The 20,932-nt window shown below is 40.6% G+C and overlaps 1 protein-coding gene across 3 annotated transcripts in view; it reads right to left on the bottom strand.

The window, feature by feature from the left end:
- Positions 1 to 20,932, bottom strand: part of KLHL14 (kelch like family member 14) — a 62,048-nt gene that overhangs the window by 28,826 nt on the left and 12,290 nt on the right. For all 3 annotated transcript variants that reach the window (XM_081873692.1, XM_081873691.1, XM_081873693.1), the window contains one exon: positions 10,013 to 10,134. In XM_081873692.1, coding sequence (XP_081729818.1) covers positions 10,013 to 10,134 — 122 coding nt within the window. The remainder of the gene's footprint in view (positions 1 to 10,012; positions 10,135 to 20,932) is intronic.

Here is a 20,932-nt window from a genome sequence, read left to right as displayed (position 1 = left end):
AGAAGATATTGAACAAGTGAAACAGCCCATAACAAAAACTGCATTAGTTTGTGTTTGGAGTATCTTCGTCTGCTCTTGGATATATCCAGGGAATAACTGAGGGTAGAAGAGCGCTGCTGACATCATGTCTTACCTATCTAGCAACCATGTGACTACCAAGTCTCTGCTACCATCTTGCAATGCTCTCCAAGAAGGACACCTGGTTCTACTTCCCCATTCAGTCCCTGCCAATGAATTTGCTCATAAATAAGCACACTAGCCTTCAGCATCCTAAAAAGCAGAGACATCACTTTGCCAGCAAAGGCCCGTATAGTTAAAGCTATGGTTTTCCCAGTAGTGATGTATGGAAGTGAGAGCTGGACCATAAAGAAGGCTGATTGCCGAAGAATTGAATGCTTTTGAGTTATGGTGCTGGAGGAGACTCTTGAGAGTCCCATGGACTGCAAGAAGATCATACCTATCCATTCTTAAGGAAATCAACCCTGAGTGCTCACTGGAAGGACAGATCCTGAAGCTGAGGCTCCAATACTTTGGCCATCTCATGAGAAGAGAAGACTCCCTGGAAAAGACCCTGATGTTGGGAAAGATGGAGGGCACAAGGAGAAGGGGATGACAGAGGACGAGATGGTTGGACAGTGTTCTTGAAGCTACCAGCATGAGTTTGACCAAACTGCGGGAGGCAGTGGAAGACAGGAGTGCCTGGTGTCCATGGGGTCACAAAGAGTCAGACACGACTAAATGACTAAACAACAACAATAACAAGCCTTCAATTTGACCTAGCAGCATAGGCCATTCCATTACTCTAGTAATTGCTTTGTTGTGTGTACTGCAAATGAACAGAGTTTTCCAAACAAGGAAAGACAGTTTGCCTCTTCCTTTCCTGAAAAAAGCAATGAGAGGAAATGGTCACAGAAAATTAGCACAGCGCATATATCTTGGGAAGTTTTGTTCGTGCAAGAAAATCAGAACATGAGGAAACCACAATCCAAGATATTAAAACATGTTCAGCTAAATAACAGAGGTATAAAAACAGCATCCAATAATATTATCAACTAACAAAACACATTTAGGGAAAGCTCTGATTGTTATTGAAAGATATTTCAAATGGGAAACATAAAATTTCAATCACAAATGCCACTGATGTAGTGACAATCTGCTGGATTTCCATTCTTCCTTAGAACTTTTCTCTCTCATTCTTAGATATGCAGCCATGCATCATTAATAGGAATGCAGCCATACATCATGCTTGCCACAGGCATTGTATAACTAAACTCCACCATAACACACATGCTCTTGCTGCCCTCTTTTCTTTCAGAAACATCCCCTGCCATTTTTATGTGAAATGTAAGCCCATGAGTTTTTGAAAATTGGCTTGATTTTCTAATCAATCTTACATTTGCACTTTTATTGTAATTTGATCCCTTCATCTAATTTTAGCTATATTTGTCTTTTGGCTTTCTGGTTTGTTGGACCAGGTTAAAAGGAACGCAGGGCAGACTTCTCAATAAAGGATGGTGAGAAAGAATGGGGGCTAATCAGGCTCTATGCTTCTGTCTCTTTTTTGTACTTTTATTTATTTTATCAATATTTTATTCCAGGGAGAGGCCATAGCTCAGCAGTAGGGCACATATTTCCCACCCAAAAGCTCATAGGTTTGATGCCTGACATGTCTAGGTAAGGCTGGAAATATCCACTGTCTGAAACCCTGGAGAGCTGCTGTCAGCCAGTGTAGACAATACTAAGCTAGATGGACATTATGCCCATTTAGGTCAGTGCCTGAAACTTCAAAAGAAGCTGCCTCTTTATGGGGGGATTATGTCAACTGGCTCTGGGCTGGTGCTTAATAGGCATTTTTGTTATTTTTCAATTAGAAAGGGCTTGTATTAGACCTCATCATATTTTTACTGAATTGTGTGTTTCTGCACAATGAGCCATAGAATCATAGAACTGCAGAGGTTGAAGGGACCCTGAGGGTCATCTAGTCCAACCCCCTGCAATGCAAGAATCTCAACACGCGGTCTCCCATCCAATTTGAAACCATACTATTTGGAAATGTGCTAACAGGTTTATTTTTATTATTGCTGGCCATGATATGCTTTTGTGTCTTTTTTGATATTATTTTGTTGCTTTCATTTGTTAATGGTTTGTTATTGTTATGAACTGCTTTGAGCTAAACTTTGTTGCTGGAAAAGTGTCATACAAATATTAAATGAAACCAATGGCCCTGGTAACAAGCAGCTGTCTAAGTTCCTATTTGTTTTGCCATTGTCTGCGCATGATGTGAGCTGTTTTTGATACTTTCTGAGGCAGACATGGTGGATAAGCTTTTAAAAACAACAGTTACACAAAGACAGACTGATGTAAATACTGCATTTCTAAGTACAACAATTGCATGTTCTAGGGGAGTCATTAGTTCTTCAGATATCCAAAGCCTTCATTAAAGCTGTCTAGCACACAGTGTTGAGGCTGCTGCTTTAGTAATGTGCCAGTGCTTGCTCAAGCTTTACAATGCAGGGCTGAGACCAACCTTAACACAGCACTGAATCAGAAGCCCTGGTGCTTGCAACTGCTGAGTGAATAAAGTGAGATGCAGAGAATTTATTGGGGCCACTGAGAATTGTTCATCAAATTAAATTTGGGTGTCAAAATGTGTATAGTTTGTGCACAACTATGATAAATGAAAACTGTCAATCTTCAAACAGTATAATGGGGACATATCAAGAGATTATTCACCCCAATTTCCTCCTTTGTCCCTATTATTCTATGACTAATCAAAGCAATTTGCTGTGCCTTTTTAACACTAATTTTGAGCAAATGCCTAAAGGATTCATTGGCTCTGTCTCATGTTCAGGAACAGAAATGGCAAAGTATTCAGGAGCTGAAAAATGCACCCGCATGACAGAAAAGCGGCAAGGAGCAGCAAACCAGCAACCCCAATTTAAATACTCTCTTTAAAGAGGTAGCATTACAGTGGTACCTCGGGTTAAGTACTTAATTTGTTCCGGAGGTCCGTTCTTAACCTGAAACCGTTCTTAACCTGAAGCACTACTTTAGCTAATGGGGCCTCCTGCTGCTGCTGTGCCACTGGAGCACGATTTCTGTTCTTATCCTGAAGCAAAGTTCTTAATCCGAGGTAATATTTCTGGGTTAGCGGAGTCTGTGACCTGAAGCGTATGTAACCCGAAGTGTATGTAACCTGAGGTACCACTGTACAGTGGTACCTCTGGTTACGTACTTAATTCGTTCCGGAGGTCCGTTCTTAACCTGAAACTGTTCTTAACCTGAAGCACCACTTTAGCTAATGGGGCCTCCCGCTGCTGCCGTGCCGCTGCCACGCGATTTCTGTCTCATCCTGAAGCAAAGTTCTTAACCCAAGGTACTATTTCTGGGTTAGCGGAGTCTGTAACCTGAAGTGTATGTAACCTGAAGTGTATGTAACCCAAGGTACCACTGTATAATGCATTTATGCATTTATTTTTTAAAAAATAAATGCATATTTTAAACCCTTGTCTCATCTAGATGACTGAAAGGAAATGAGGGAGGGGTGTTGGGTTTATATAATTCATGTGATCCTTGCCTATTTTATAATGTGTAATTTTAAATGTATAAATTTACATGCTGTTTCCATTTATGCTATAATGCAAACTATCCCTCTGGGGGATGGGCAAGAAATGTACAGGCTACTCCTCATGCATGCAGGGGGTTACATTCCGAGGCATCACACATTTATGTGAAATCATGTATATTGGGACCACCACTGAACCCTATAAACCTCTGGAAACTCTTGAAAAACCCTTTTTAAAAATCAGCAGCAGTCCTGGGATTGCAATTGCAAAAGCTTGTGGGATTGTTAGATGCTGTTTTCACGCCACTTTCGCTCTTTTTTGGGGGGAGGGCATTTTTGCCCCTTTAAGTGCCACTTCCAGATTGATGGCGATGCACGTGTCTCAAACCCGTGTAAATGGGGAATTGCCTGTAAATCATTAATCAAGATGTTTCTCTTCCTTAATTTAATACTACTATCTTGTAAGCTTTGGCTCGACCTTGCGTTTGGCACCACCTAGCAAAGTGTTCAGTCCAGCCCAGCTTCATGCAGCCTCACAGTTTAGGGGAGTTAGAACAATAAAACAATGAGATAAAACAATAAATTAAAACAACAAAATGAAGCACTAAAAGGAGTTAAGAAGTAAAATGGAAGAGAGGATGAAAACAAGTGCTAAGGGTTGGTTATAGAGCAGAAACTTGCCTTAGAGTTGGCCTTAGAGCTCAAAACCCTGCTTCAAGCATTCGGTGGCCATCTTCCTCCCAATAAATTAACAAAAGATTAACTGACTTGATAAACAACACCTTCTAAACCCTATTCAGGTGTCTCCATGCAATCTCAACATGCACTTCAAAAGAATCTACGCTGCTTGGGATAAAACTAGCAAGAGTCCATTTCCCCCCACTGCACAGAATTAGATTGCTCCCCAATCTTGCATTAGGGAAGCATGACATTGCACCAGCAAGGATGTGGCAATATCCTTTGGCCTGTGGGATGATGGCAGTATGAGGGAAAACCTGGGTGACTGGGAGCTTGATGAATGAGAATGTTGGCTTAGTTCATTCCTTGGCAAATGTGGCTAGAGTCTTGGTGTAAAATTCAATCTCCTTTGTAGCCACTAATTATATTATACAGGTGATGTTATTAAAGAAACACCAGTAATAAAACTAACAACCAGTAATGACATCTTCTTTTCAACAGTATGCAAGAAATTGCATACTAGCAAGAAATCTAATTCCAATTGGATTCATTTTTTTAAGCCCACTAAGATTTTTTTTTATTAAAAAAAACACCTCAGTGATATCAGGATAGAACAGCATGTGTTTTAGCCCTGGTTCATCCTCATCTTCTTAACCAGTACAACAAGACAAAAGCATTAAAGTAAAATTAATCATGTCAAAAGATTTTAGCAAAAACAAGTGAGACCATGCAGAAAGCATCGCTTTGTCTAGGGTGAAGTCTCGCTCTGATTAAAAACATATAATGCAAGTAAAAGTAATACATCATTGCCTTAGTGTTAAGGAAATTTTTGGAAGAACTCCACAACCAGAAATATAAGAAATCTATATATTCTTTATCTCTTGCAGGTTTATTTCTAACAAGTGAAGCAACACTGTTCATTAAAATTCAGCCTAATATTTTTAAAAAAGGACTGAACAAAAACATTGTCGTAAATATTACATAATCTGACTACAATATAAACAGCAGTCTCTGCTTTTCATTTGACTGATGTGTAAAAACTCCAGTGTTAAGCAGATTCCAAACTCAATTTAAAGTATAATGAGAGTATTTATAGTGATAAAGTCACAGTCAACAATGCAAAGCTTTTGCTGCTACTCTGAACCACCCAATTTTGTTATATGTCGCAGATAATACTCGTTTATTTTAAATGCATGTTTTGTGCAGGCCCTGTGTTTGAGAACAATGGGTGAGTCAGCAAAGAAGCTTTTTTCTGCATTTAGCATTTTCACTTAACTTGCAGAACACAAATGAGATAAAAACACTTGTTCAAAATAAGATATATTTGCTTGCACCCTTCAGTCTCCTTTTCCTTTGTTTCCAGATATCCTATGAAAAATACAATCATTTAAAAGTACCATGCATGTGCATGTGATGTTGTATTGCACACAAAAATCTCAATTCCTTTGAATCTTTCTCCCCTTCCAATATGTCATTTAAAACTGGAAGCAGCACCATGCTTCTTCCTCTGGTTCCATGACTAAGATTGGGAGGGGCCATATCTCAGTAGATTTGATTGCAGAAGGTCCTAAGTTCAGTCACTGGCCTCTACAGGTAGGCGTAAGATTGCTGTCTGAAACCCTGGAGAACCACTGTGTGTCGCAGAAGACAGTACAGAGCTAAATTGACTAATCATCTGGCTTCATATGTTTCTATATGTGCTCTGTACTTCTAAGACAGTGCTTCTCAAGCTAGCTGATATGGTGGAACTGCATTCCCTCCCTCAATGTTCTAAGTCAAGGTACCATATTTAGTTCCTGAAGTATCCCACCCAACCTGGGCTGTGGTGGAGCTGCAGGGGACTGCATCCTATGGCTCATGGACCAGCACCAGTCTGTGGACGACCACACTGAGTACTGCTGTTCTAAGAAAAGTGCAATTATTTCTGTTAATAGAAATACTTGAGGGATGTTGTGTATCCAACAGTAAGTATAGACGATAACAATAACCTTGGTTAGCATATATTAAAAAATCAAACCAGGTAAAGCAATAACTTTTCCTTGCAGAGCTACCATGCACAACATACACACTAAGCCTGCAGCTGTCTTCATAGTTCTGGCTAGGCCATTTCTTATGGAGACCAGCATTTATGATTTGTTTAACTATTCTACGAAATAAATCAACTGATGCAGCCAGATATTGCTTTTCCTCTTAGAAATGGGAAAAAAGATATAGGAAGGATGCACCTCCCCACTCATCCAAAATCTCACATCTGATTCTTTACTTGATCGTGTCTCCAAGATCCATAGTTCCAATATAACATTTTCCTTAGACCTATGAGAACATCAAAGCATTCATCCAATTATGCTTATGGCTTCTCTCTCACTACTGTCCAGTTCTACAGATGCCAAGATGAAGCAGCATAAAGAAGATATGGAAATCTAGGAAACTCTCACAGGCACCAATACCCATAGCACTGAAGAAAAGCTGGGAATGTTCACACAGGCCAAACACCCACATGCCCCAAGGACAAAAGGGCTTCCAGTAGCCCCAGCCTCTTTCTTTCCCTTCCTAGGAAGAATGCCTTTGGGCTCACTTGAGGCTGGATACATTCTGTGGAAATATAAATAAAAATCAGGAGTGGTGGGGCAGGCATGGTGGGCACCACTGGGGGTGTTTAGGAGACTACAGTGCCCACCAGTGCCGCAAAGGGATCCCTCTGGAAGCAATTTGCTGGGTGGGCCAAAGGCGCTACAGTTGCTTCCTGGCAAGTGGGCTACTGTTGCTTACCAGGAGGGAAGGGGTGAGTCAGTGGTGGTGAGGTCGGCATGGTATCTGGCTTCAATGGTGCATTTGCACGATGCAGACCACTGTGCCCCTTTGCCCTCTCTGTCCCAGTAAGCAACCGTGACCCGTCTGCCAGGAAGCTACATAGTGTAGTGGCTCTGCTCCACCCAGCGAGCTGCTTCTTGATGCCCCAGAATTCATGTGTTCACTTGCTTGCCACAATGACACCGATAATGATCTGATAGAGACACTATAGATAACTTCCAGGAGGCCTGGATCCTGGAGACCTCAAAACATCCCTACAGACAGAATGATTTCAGAGGTGCTCCACAAACTGTAGCCTCTGTAGTGGCATGTTCTGTATCCATTAGCACCGTTTCCTAGGATACAGTTACAAAAGTAACTTTATAATGGGTTCTAAAACAATGGCCTCAGAAAGCATGTTAGCAACCTATTCGTGTGGTGAAAATCACATCACCTGAGTGTGTTCTTCCCTTTGGTGTCATGAGAAAACATCGTCTTTTAGAGTAAGTACATTAATTAAAAGGGAATTAGTTTAAATATTTTATTATATGTTTTTCTTCAGCTGCTTTTTATATTTTTCTTCTACCTAATGTTACTGAGCTGGGTTATTACAGTGTGATTTAAGAAGTCCTTTAGCGCATATCTGGGGGTGGGGAGAAAGGGTTTTAAAAACTGATTATCAAAATTTTCTCTGGCCGTGTCTAAGTGAAGCCGTCTCATCTTCCCTCCAATATACAAGCTGCAGAAAGCTTACAGAACATTGATTGATTCTGTGGCAACCTTATCTTCCCACTTCCAAAATGCTCTTAACAGCAACTTCCAGGCTATGTTTAGTCTTTCTTATTTGCCATTCAGAGCCACCTTGGTGAAGAGTCCTGCAACCAACACCAGAGGCTACTAGTGTCAGAGGTGACCAAAGCAGTAAGTTTTGCTAAAGATATTAGATCAATATTCTGGTTTGGTGCTTTATTTTCCTTTGATTGTGCATACCCAGTGCTAGCCACCAACACACCTGCCTAGTCAGTTATAATTCTTCATATAGCATATATAGAGGGGAAACAACAGTTGAGTGGTTTTGGGAGACTCCAGTCTGGAAGCACCAAATACTTTTCCTACATTGTATGAGACCAGTGAATTAAAAGTGACAGTCAAGTCTTTAAAAGCAGTAAGTATGCATTTGATAAATATTTCATCTGGTGCTGCATTGCAAGTGAGATTCCTGATGTACATATTCCACAGTGAGTTCTCTTTCATTTGCTCCTGCCTGAGAACAACTCTACTGTACAATCAATCTCAGAAGCGCAATCTCAGAAGCAAACTGAGTCTTTTTTCAGACTAATATTTTACTGTGTATAATTAATTTTTCTTTTTTTAAAAGAAAGATCTTCCAATGTAAACATACTATGTATACTCTGATATACTTTCTTTTTACAGATGAAATTCAATTGGTGGTACATCTTGTGTAAGTGAAACACAGCAATTCCTGCAAACCTGAAAGCTATGACACCTTATTTGGTTGTTGTTTAAATCTCTTTTTTTAAACAACTACGGAGGGAAGGAAGGAAGGAAAGTATAAACACATACAAATGAGGATAATAGTGGTGTAGAACAATATATTTTGCTAAATGCACATTTTCACTCTATGAGAACCTGCATCTGCCAAAAATGCCCTCTTCAGTACTATGAGAAATCTTTGAATCTGGTCATCCCAAGGGGAGACAAAAAAATGGAAGCCAGTAGTAATATATGTATACACACATATACAGCTGTGTCCAGTGTTGCAGTTTGAAACTACATTTGAGTCCTGAGAAAAGTGATATAATTTTCTAAGATACTAAGGAACATGAGATGGGTCACTAAGGTGTCATGGGCACAATTAGGACCTTTGAGCACTGGCAGTAGCTGGAGCTATTGTACCAGTGCTGTTCCCTGCGTAGTATATCTCTCTCCCCCCCCCCCCCCGTACATGCCAAACTTGTGTTTGCTCCACTGCAGGTAAAGTGGCCTCATAGGATCTGGCTGACTGGGAAACAGCATTTCTGTTATAAAATCTAAGTTTCACAAGTTGTCCGGCCTTTAAAGTATGGCTTTGATTTATGGATCAGAATTGCTCGTTTATAATTTTATCTGAACAGCTTTAGGCAATTCTGACAGTTAAAAATGTAGTTTTATTGACCAGTACAGCTAGTCTGCCCACAAGGGGACCAGTAAATACACAGCCTACTGCACCAGGAAAAAACACTATTATTTGATTCCATGACCACGTTAGATTGGAAATTGTAACCACTATAACAATAAGTTCCAAAGCTTAAGACAAAATGCTTGCTGTAAAACATAGTTGCCGTTGAGAAAAAAGGTGACAGATCTGGATAGAAAACCTGCCAGTACAGTTTACCGAAGCTGACCCGTACCACTGATACCTGGCTGTGTCAGTAAGAGCTGTGGAAGACCGCAACGGGAGGGAAGGGGAAATTCTCTATGACATGAGTGGTGTAAAAGGGTATGCAGTACAATGCAATATGCCATGAGCTCTAAAGTATAATATAAATAGGACACAATCCAATTAGAAAGCTAGGAATTTCCAAGTTGCATCAGTTTCCATGTGAGTGATCTAGGCATGTTTTGAACTTTCCTACTTAAATTAGTGGCACTTGGTCTTAACTGGCTGGATTGTGTCCACAGCATATAATATACACTGTAATAAAAGGCAAAGGTACCTAGAGGAGGAGGCAGGTTTATTTAAGAAAGCCTTGCCAGTTTTCACTATAAGCGTACTAAAATGATTTTAAGACAGATTTAATTTAGGCTTGTTCTGTTGTACAGGTACTATCTCCTACAATCTCAATTTACTCTTCCATTGTGAAACCTGTGTAATATATAAACAAATCTCTGTAGGGAAGCAAATCAATAAAGTGTCTAATTTGATTAACCATGTTTTAAAATTCATCAAGGTAATTCAACGTAAAGTAAACTGCTTACTTGTCAGTATTTTCCATGTCTTCTTTTCATCATCATAATACTGAACCAAATTGCTGGGTAGCCGGTCAGGTCCAGGGGGCAGTCCACCAACCAACAAAAGCATTTTCTTGTTGGAGCGAATTCTTCACCCAAAAGAGAGAGAAGATGAATAACCACATTATTGGAGAATATTTTTAGTAGCAACAAAATCATAACCATCATAGGAATGTTCACTGCTTGTAGTTTTCTATTCACTTTTTTTTTGTTTCCTTTCCCTATCATGTCTCAACAACTTTTTGAATCAAGCAGAAAAAAATAATAAGAAAAGCCGCATAGCCCTCTACTTGTGGGATAATAAGTTTCCTTTATGCAATTTGTTAAAGGTTTATTCTAGAATGACCTTTTTCTCATATTATCCCTTTAAATCATCACTCTTTACAGTTGAATACACATGAAATGCTCTGGAGTTGTACTAAGGTTAAACATTAAAGTTGCATGTCAAAAATCGTATTAGTCAAAATCATTATTATAAAGCCATTCTGCACCCAAAGAACCTTGAAAAAAATTAAGGCTATGCAGAGAGATTCTGAACCAATTCTTTAATCACACACTGAAACTTAGATTCCAACACTTCTGGCACAATTAGTAGCACTGTGCTAACAGGTACAGGCTGAACTCTACTTACTTACAAAACCCTTTTTTTTTTGTTTGTTTAATTTAGCCCTACATTGCCTCCTCCCCCTCCACAGCCCCTCCTTTCTCTGCTCTCCCTCTGAGCACCACTGGCTATAGCAACACCAATTGGTAAAATGAGACTGTGATGTTGTTGTGAGCCTCCCCAGAGTGGAGCCCTGCCAATGCTTGCCACTGATCCAGCGGCATGAACCTGCTCAAGTGTGCAAAGTCACTCTAATTCCCTCCCTCTGTTTTTCTACCTTCTCCCCCAGGGGGCAGCCACTGAAAAGAGTGACTACCCACCCATCAAGAGCTGGCAATTCGCTGCTATTAACCGTGACCGTGATTCCCAATCTGCCTGGCAGTTCTTAAGAACAGGACTGCAACGTCTCATATGCAGTAAAAGCTGTAATATGCACCCTGGCCTCCATCGCTATACCTGATGAATGCACGTTTCTTTGTAACACTAATGGCTTTAACACAATTTCAAGAGAAAAGGGGAGAGGAGACCTAGACCCCTAGATGAGTACTGATGCTTTAATAGTCACTTTACATATAATTGAACATCTATCAGTTACAGAAGCCTGGAAAAGTGATAAAATTCTAAATAGGGAACCATGGTAAGGCAATTCATTCTACTGTGATGTGAAATTTTAACTATATGCACATGCTATGGACGTATGTTATGTGCCTGATGCAACGTCTCACTGCAGGGTTGCTGACCTACTTGGTTACCCTGCAATCTTTATTGCATTAATCAATGGTTCTGGAAAGCAAAACAGGACTTGTTTCCATTAACCGGTTTGAATTATTACTGAACCATTTTAGGTACATTAAAAAAGAGGGCAACACTTCTGATGCTGAGATACTCTGTTAATAAAAAAGTACTTCAGTAAAGGGAGATTTATCACTAATGTCCACACACTGCATTCTTACAACTACTACTACTACTACTACTACTAAAGCCTGCATATGTTTGACCAACTAATTATATTAGCATGGTGCTCTAATGGAAACATTCGTAGAAAATGAACTCAGTTTCAGTTTGGAATTCTGTCTGTATAGCCTTATTATCTTAATTAAGATATTGAAGGTGCAATCCTATTCAAGTCTACTCAGAGGTAAGCACCACTTACTTCAGTGGGACTTCAGATGTGTGTGTACAGGAGATGTAAGGAACCTGTGGCACTCCAAATCTTGCTGAAATTGGCCATGCTTGCTGGTGGGAATTGTAGTTCAACAACTTCTGGAGGGCCAAAGGTACTACACACTTGGTGTATAGGATTGGACCACAAAGATTACAATTACAACAAACTAAGGCTGCAATCCTAGATGCACTTACTTGCACCCTCCTTCATAAGATTATGCAACTCTTTATTATAACACCACAATTCAGTGCTATTCTAATGTGCACATTACAGAACATATACAGCTCACCTCCTGTGCTTGGGTTTTATCTCTAACCTAGCAAATCAGAAGCAGATGGCCACACAATGTGGAAGTCATAGGCCAGATGTTATGCCAAAGCTAAGCCCACAGGACCTCCAGTTCTTGTTCAGGCTGCCTGTGACTAGCGGTGGGCAAACTCCTCTTGGTCAGAATTGGGCTCTTAAAAAACACCCAAAGTTTCTCTCAAACTCAGAAAATAGCTTGGTTCTTTCCAACCCAGTTCTGTTGTTTTGGACTTGGCTGCACCCTGATGATGATGCTGGAGCATGACAGGATGTGATCCATTTACACAGTTGTGTGGCACCAGGGTGCAAATATCTGCCCAGCACCCCCAAATTATCATGGATAGTGTTGGGGTGGCTGTAGCTGCGCACTGCCAGCCATTGGGGGGGGCAACTCTCCCCCATGCCGCTGTGGGAGAGCAATCCCCACAGAGGCTTGGGAAGGAAGCTGTGCGCCTGCCAGCCATATGGTTGGTGGGGCTCAGCTTCCATCCTAAGCCTCTGCAGGGATCACTCTCCTCCTGAGGTGGTTTGGGAGTGAAGCTGCACTCTCCTCCCACAGAGGCTTGGGAGGGGCACAACTTCACTCCCAAGCCTCTGTGAGGATTGCTCTCCTACCGAGGAGGCTTGGGAGGGAAGCTGCATGCCCGCCAGCCTTATGGCTGGCAGGGCGCAGCTGGCGGGTGTGCAGAGAAAGGGGAGGCTGCTGGCAAAGCCGCACAGCTCCTCCACTTGCTGGGGCATCCCTGAGAGGCTGGCACTGTGGCGCGACACACCACTAAGCCCTATGGGAAAGACGGCTCTGCATTTACACACCAGCTTCATCCCTCACATTTGCCTTTTATGTTGCTCTAGTGACAGCAGCGATGGCAGGGGAAAGGTGGGAGCTCTTTTTTCCCTTCTCTAATACTTTGCATGTTACTTAAGGCTTGGTGCCAGACACACAGGAATGTGGTTTTCCAGCACTACTGACATGGGAAATGACATTTTGCAGCACTTCTTGTCTCTAGTACACGGGCATAGCTGCATGCCAGGCATCAGTGAGGAGAGCAGGGAAGAAAGGGCTCGCTTCCCATGCTCTTGGTGCCTCACCAAAGCAACAACAAAGGAAAGGGAATGGGAGGAGACTTGGAGGTGTGGGTGTGGGGGAGTGGGAAGAAAGAGTGGGAGAAAAGCTTAACTTACTTTCTGGCTCAGAATTTTACCCAAGTTACAGAACTTTTAGGGTTGTAATGCTTGCTTCACATTGAACAGTATCACGTATCTGTTCTAAACTGTGCTCAGATAATGCTTGGAACGATCACTACTTGTTTTTGTCCCCCTCCCTCATTTTCAAAATTTTATTAATATAACATGACAGTATGTAGCAAAAACCATTATACACCAAACAATCACTATTTGTGACATTTGTGCCGCAGGTGGGCCTCTGGATAGTACATTATTCAAGCAAGGGAAACATTTCATTTACAAAAGGAGTAGCATTGAATATGAAGGAGCTTGCTGCTTAAGTGCATGTGCACATGAATCTAGAAATAGGGCTTGGTGTTAGTTTATTTGCCAATTTATATTTAGCCATCATGCCAAGACTGCCTCTTATAGTAAAAGATAGTTATTACCTGCTTTAAAAGAAATCAGACACAGAATAGCTAGCAGGCAGTAACAAAGTTAGTAAATTTAAATTCGAGATCCCTTTGACCCATGAGATCAGAATCAGTTCCACAGTCACTGTCAGCATGGACTACCTTCCAATTCATGCCTGATAGATGAAAATTTCAATAATGCTTCATTCTACCCAATCTCTCCAAAGGGGGAGTAGAATAAACCATGTTTTAATTTGAGTTAAGGATGGCTGAACACATAACAAGAGACTGAGCAACGTTAAGCCATAAGTCACCTAAGCATGGTCATCCTTAATGAGAGAGTAAATTGTTTATTCCAACCGCCTTGTGTAGCATGTTCTATTTCTATCACAATCAACTTCACTTGTACTTTAAAATTCTGAAAACCATTGCAAGTTTGGCCAATAAAGAAGCTTATTTCAATTTTTTATTAGTTTTTGCATTTCACATTCATCTAAAAAACCATCTTCAAGCCTCATAGCACTATGAAGAAACAAAAAATAGTAAAAGTTGTCTTGTCTGAGGTGCAGGATGACTGGCGACACTCTGATATGAATTACCAAATAGTGGTAACAGGTAATGTATACTTGGGCCCAAATTGTACAATGTGAACATGTAGAAACCAGAGCTGTGTATGTGTAGCCCTCTCAAAAACAAACAAACAAACAAACAAACAAACAAACAAACAAACAAACAAACAAACCAAACTGCAAGTTGTGGCAGTCACCTGTTCAGTGGAGAAAAGAGAAGGTGGGTTGTTGAGACAGACCTCAGTTTCCACTGCCAAAAAACTGATTTGGTGTGATTTTCAGCTTATTTGAGGATTCTACACATGCACAGATACTGCTGGACTGAGGAATTGCACATCCAGCATAGAATCCCTTTAAAGATGCATGCAGAAGCCTACTTCTGTACATGTTTTGCACCCCCCCAAAAAAACAATATCCTGAGATTTAAAAAAATGAAAAATGAGTAACAGAAATCAGTAAAAATGCAGCATTATTAAAAGCAATCCACAGTTAAATCCTATCAACTATTTATGGAAGGCTTTCTGCAGTTTGTGGGGCATCATAACGGAGAAGGAAATTGCTGATACCTCCCCTACAACAAAAAAGAAACAGAAGACAGTTGGACACCAAAAGTGCTATAGAAATTATAACTTGAGGATGATATCCAACTAAGTCACATTCAGAGTAGACCCGCTGAATTCAGTAGACTTAAGCTGATTACATAGTAAAACAGCCCAAGCTGCAAAAGAAAAACAAACAAACTTTTTTTCTGAATGCTGTATGGAAAATCACATGAATCCAACCTTTGAAAGGGAAACTTTGGAAGGAACTTGGAAGGGCATATTTTAAAGGTCTAACAGCCTATATTTCCATGCTGTACTTTGCTGCATATTTTGTGATTTTAAACATCTGCTGGGATTTTCTCACTACTTGTCCCCAAAGTGGATCTTGGCATCCAAGAATTCTCCTTTTATACCTAGTTTTTCCCCCGCTTGTACCAATAGCTTCTTCCTAACAAACTATGGTCACTAGCCAACATGGATCCATGGCTTGTTAAGGTGGAACAAACTACATTCCAGTTTGGACATAATTACAAGACAAGGCTTCATGGCTTGCTGCTCCCACTCACACCAGGGTAGGGGTGAAGTCAAAGCAATCAGATAGTATGAACTACCATGCTGCTTGACCCTGATAAGCTATTAACCATGGATTAGTATTATGTGCAAACTAGCCATATATACCTCAGCAGTTCTAAACAGCATAGGAGTGATATAGCGTCCATGCTGAAACCTCTGATGATTTCAAAATTTAGGCCCACTTCACATGTTATTAGTAAGTCAGGCTAAGCCAAAACATTGTTTAGCAAGACTGTGTGAATATGTGGACTCCTAGAAATGTCTAAACCATGCTTATAATTAAGCTCTCTTGAGACTAACCACAAGCTGCAGCCAATAACAAACCTTGGTTGGAGCTCATGTTTAGTCTGGACAGTGCTTAACCTAGGCTTGCCATACGTCAGGAAAATTCTCGACATGTCCTGGTTTTTGAGTGTAAAAATGGCGTCAGGGGGGAATTTTGCCGAATCAGCAAATTGTCAAGGAAAACCTGGATGTATGTCAATGCGATGGAAAGAAAAAGCAGCAGAAACAGCTCCAAAAACTCAACCATTTGGGTTTGTTCCCCCAAAAAAGCTCAACAACATTGCGGCGGGTATCAGGAATTTTACTTTTTGAAATATGGCAACTCTAGCTTAACCATGAGCCTGGATTCAGATGACTTGCTAAGCCAAACCTTCTCATAACTCCACACAGAAGCAAAATAAGTGGCTTCAGATCCTCTCCATTAGCCCACACTTTTACACTAAACCAGTGTTTGAGTTAGTGAAATATGAATCAAGCTATTATATTTTAGGTCTATCTACACCTAAGACTTTTCAAGTGTACCCTTAAAGTTATAAAATATGAATGTCACAAACATGTTTACAAATATGAACATAATATAGGTACAAGTGTCTGGGATCCATCATTATCTACAGCTCCCTATTCAGTGCACATTCATAAGCAAAACTGGGTTTGCCTCTGTGTAATATGTGAAATGCTCCAGAGACATGGGGGCTCTTGAATTAAATATTTCCAAATTCTGGAGATGGAAAAAATTCATCAGCATAACATAAATATTTGTTCCACTCAATTTTAATACCTGCCCAACTGTTGGGGGTTTTTGTGGGGGGGGGGGCTTGGCTTCTATGTTCACCTGTTATGTGAAGAACTTGTAAAGAAGGGATTGGATTAATGAAACAAAACAGAGAGAAGGGGCAATCTGCAAGAGAAAGAAGACAGCTGATGTGCAGGTCACAATGTACAGAGCTGGAGTTCTGCTTATAAAAGAAGTCCTATTATTTTGGTTTTTCTTCAAGTTTTTCCCCCCAGTTGGAGGTTTATGTGAGGATTTTAACAGCAGACAAATTAAAGGCAGTATTCAATGCTGAAGTGGAAATCTTACAAAAATGGAAAAGGAAACAAATAGGAATAATGTGTATCTTGTTCCCAATTCTTCTTGATTTTTCTTTTATATATGTAACTACAGTGTCCTTTCCTCACTTGTTTCTTTTTCAAAAGTTAATACTTGTGTCTTAAAATTATTTCTTCTTTCACTTTGTGCAGCCACTTCCTTGGTAGCCACGCTACATTTTTCATTCACCTTTCTTTTCTTTTCTTTTATGAACATGAAATAGCCAGGCCAACACAACTGATTTCACCTATTGGTTTGATTATGCTATCCTTGTTAAGTCACTTACCTGGATCCCAAGTGCTTTTGCAACATTTTAAAGTATTTTCCTTTCACGTTGCTGTATCCCTGTTTCAGATTACTGATACAAAAATGCACCAACATTTGTGTTTGTTTTAAAGCAAAAGCAGCCTCAGGAGGCTGCAATTCTGAACACAGAAACAATAAAACCTTGCTTAGCCCTTTGTCCATTGACAGTGCACACCCCGGTCCTACCCCACCCACAGCCACCATCAAATCATCCATAGAAATGATTTCCTTAGCAAGGTTCTCTTAGAAATATGATCTGGAAACTTGTTCTTGCAGACCTGGAGGTTGCACCCTTATGATTGCCATTACCTTTAAAAAAATGTTTTTGGGGAAAAGAACCATCAACCATGTCTTTTCTTCACTGTCTTTCTGAGTCACCAGCTTTTGCCTCAGGCCAACAGAAAATTTGTAGCATGTAATCTTGATTTATCATTAAATATTTTGTTTAGACAAACATTAATAGATGCTTCTTTCTTTCTTTCTTTCTTTCTTTCTTTCTTTCTTTCTTTCTTTCTTTCTTTCCTGTGGGACTGCACAAGTAGGTAGGTGAATTTCATTTCTTGAACCCTTTCAAATGAATCTCTCACACAAATACTGGAGCCAGTTTCATTTTCTTGGCCTCCACAGGCTCAGTGTATCACACTTCATTCAGGGTTTACCCCAGGCAGCATGGTGACCTACTCAGAAAGCTTTGGCAATCCTCTATTTGGAAATTGCAGCTCTAGGCACAGAAAAGTGTACAAAACTCCAGCACTGGTTGGACATTCAAACTCATGTCATTACAGTTACAGATAGGTAACTGTACTTCTATTACTTCTGAGTAATACCCCTCCCCACCTTCTCACTATATAGAAAGGTCCGGTGACTTCTGTTTCAGTGTATCTGAAGAAGTGTGCATGCACACGAAAGCTCATACCTAGAACTAACTCAGTTGGTCTTTAAGGTGCTACTGGAAGGAATTTTTTTATTTTGTTTTGATCATGTCATTACAATTACATGAAGCTAGAGTGAGGCTGTGGCTGCTCTATCACAGGCACACACACACTGAGGGGCATAACTGTAGAGGAGAGGCAGGCTTCCAAAGAGTTATCCATCCCTTGTTCATCAGTGTTAGAAACTGAGATATGAAAGCTAGGAGCTAAATGGCACCTTAAACCTAGGTTGTGGGCGCAAGAACGGAATGTCTAGGCACACTTTTTTATAACAAGAATTCAAAACTAAAAATGAATGAACTGCAGCTAAAATATTATGTTCATTTTTCACATGGTCTAGTTCTTCCTCTGCCCACCCCCTAGTACTCCTAACAGGGTCTCTTCTCCAGTCTTCAGAAAGCAGCTGGAAGTGGGGAGGCAGAAAAATGTCCTCCTTTCCTTCCATCCTGCAGTTTTATTCTGAAATCTTAGGTACAGTACTATGCCCAGAGTTCAGAAACTGCTCACGCTAATGAATTTCCCTGTCACAAAATGTGCCGAGAACAATGGCAGTTTTGAACTCTGCTTGTCATGATGTGGAACCCTGTGCAATCAGGGAACCATGTCATGGAGAGAGCCTAGACACACAGAGCTGGCTCCTCACAACAGATGTGCCCTCCCAGGGAATGGACAGCAGCAGTGTGAGGGGCTGACAGAGATGCGATGGCAGAGATGGGCCCACTCCCCAACTCTATATACTGCTAGCTAGACTTGGAAGAGTGTGCCCAACTTCATAGACATATAACAGGCTGCATTTATTCACTGTATTGCAATACACTATTTTTATTTGTTATAGCTATTTAGCTAGGATTGGTTCCTAAAGTGCCCTATGACTAAAATCCACAGTAAGGATTTTTAGTATGGATTTTTGCTACCATATTATTACTGATATGTTGGTGTGGTAGGGGCTGTCTCCTCTGGTTCCTGGCAGTTAGTGATGAACTCTGAGTTCCAGGAGGAAGTGAAATCAGAGATTGGGTGATGCTGGTAACAAATGCCAACTCACAGAAGTTTTCTGGCCCCTCAACGTGTTATTTACTATTCATTTCATTTCTATATTTATTTATCCTGCCTTTCTTCCAACATGGAATTCCAGGTGGCATAAATGGGGGTTTCCAGACAACCTCCCATCCAGGAGCTGACCAGACCCAGAACTGGAAATGCTTTAGCTTTAGCAAGGTGACCGAACTACGTGCCCTGAGGCTATGCTCTTGTACGTACATATGAGTCGGACAGGTAGGATGTATTATACTAACACTATTTACAGTGATGAACAATTCAAAAATTTCTTGGCAAGTCGTCTGCTGTACATTTTCCTTTTAGGCAGTTTAATAGGTTTGTTTTGTTTTGTTTTTAAAAACCCTCTCGTGAACTGGATATACAAGTTTTCACTTTCCCTATTAGTCAGATTCTTGCTGATTGTACTGTCTCACCATTACTTCAGGTTTGTACAGAAAATTCACATCACAGTGTCCTGGAGAAAACACTGTCTTTGATCGTAGTGTCTGAGGTCTGACATCATGGAGAGCTGTGCTTTAAAGAACATGAATGCTTCTCTCCTCCCTATCTGTGAAGGGAGCAAGCTGGTACGTGATCAGAAATTATGCAGTCCTGATTTATCTCCTTAATTTGCTCTATTGAAACACTGCATATATTGCACCCCAAATCCCATCTTAAGTTTATCAAAGTCTCATAGGAATTCTAAAAGTAATGTTTGTTCCTTTGTTATGGCTGGTTATCCATTTCCCTCTGAGGCTTCTAAAAAAAAAAAAAAAAAAGAAGAAGTCTGCTGTCTCAGCCATTACTTTCTTCAGCCTCCCCCTCCAGCCTCCCCCTGATCAGTCAGCTTCTGTTAATCTTGGCAGGGTTTATTTGAGCTAAATCAGTTATCTCCCTTCCAATGACACAGCAAGAGATATATGCTACTAGAAATATTTGGAGCCATCTTCCTGAAAATGTTCCAGGGTAACAAATAACTTAGCTGCAAATCCAATGCCAAGAAATACTTTTTTGTTTTTTAAAATGACTCCTAGTTTTAAGAACCAGTGACAGAGATTATTATTATTTATTGAGCAGCTGACAGCATTTCTATGGGGCGTTTCTGCTATGTTTTTGCATATTTGATTACTTTTGATATTTGATTACTCTGCATGGATTGTGCCAACCATAATCTGTGGTGCTATTTTGAAGTTAGGGATTTATTATGCCACTGTGACTGTCGTTTCTCCTGATGACCTCCAATTACTATTGCCAAAGGGCACTGGTTGTTTGGGGGAAAGCTTCAAGGTTGGGGCTGTTATTTTGAATCTGAAGTTTATCTATTCTAGGCGATGTGGATATATGGTGGCCAGAGGACAATATTTAATTTATTAAGTCCAAGACAGTTGGGTGGCACCTTGTACACCTCCTTCCAGCAGCTCTTGCAGCCAAGCTGGTGCCAAACGTATGGGTCTGCTTTCCTTTGGACCACATTAGTGAGGCTGAGGGAGGGGTTGTTGTCTGGGCAGCCCAGGACCTCTAGACATACTGCCCAGGCTTGCACCCAGGAGAGGTGCTGCTAACACAGCAGTTTGACTTCATCACTGGAGGCACATTCCATTGTCTCTTGAGACAGACAGTTGCCAATATATAGTGATCATCTGACCAGCTTGCACCAACTTTTTATGAGCAAATTTCCAAATATCATTGATGTCTTCCAGCAAATTTTCACAGAACTCAGGCCCTATTTGATAACTTATACAATTAATAATCAACACAATCAGCACACCTTGGCTGGTCTGATGGTCAATGCAAAGTGGCTAAGAAAGTTCTGGCTAAGGCAATTAGGGATTCACATAAGAATCCATCAGAGGAATCCATGGAAAATTTGATCAAACTTAGACTGGAATACAAGAGTCTG

This window comes from Podarcis erhardii (genome assembly GCF_964252035.2).
Source record: "Podarcis erhardii genome assembly, chromosome: 8".
NCBI classification, from domain to species: Eukaryota; Metazoa; Chordata; class Lepidosauria; order Squamata; family Lacertidae; genus Podarcis; species Podarcis erhardii.
The sequence above is the reverse complement of the archived record's forward strand: the minus strand, read 5'-3'. Positions and strand labels throughout refer to the sequence as shown.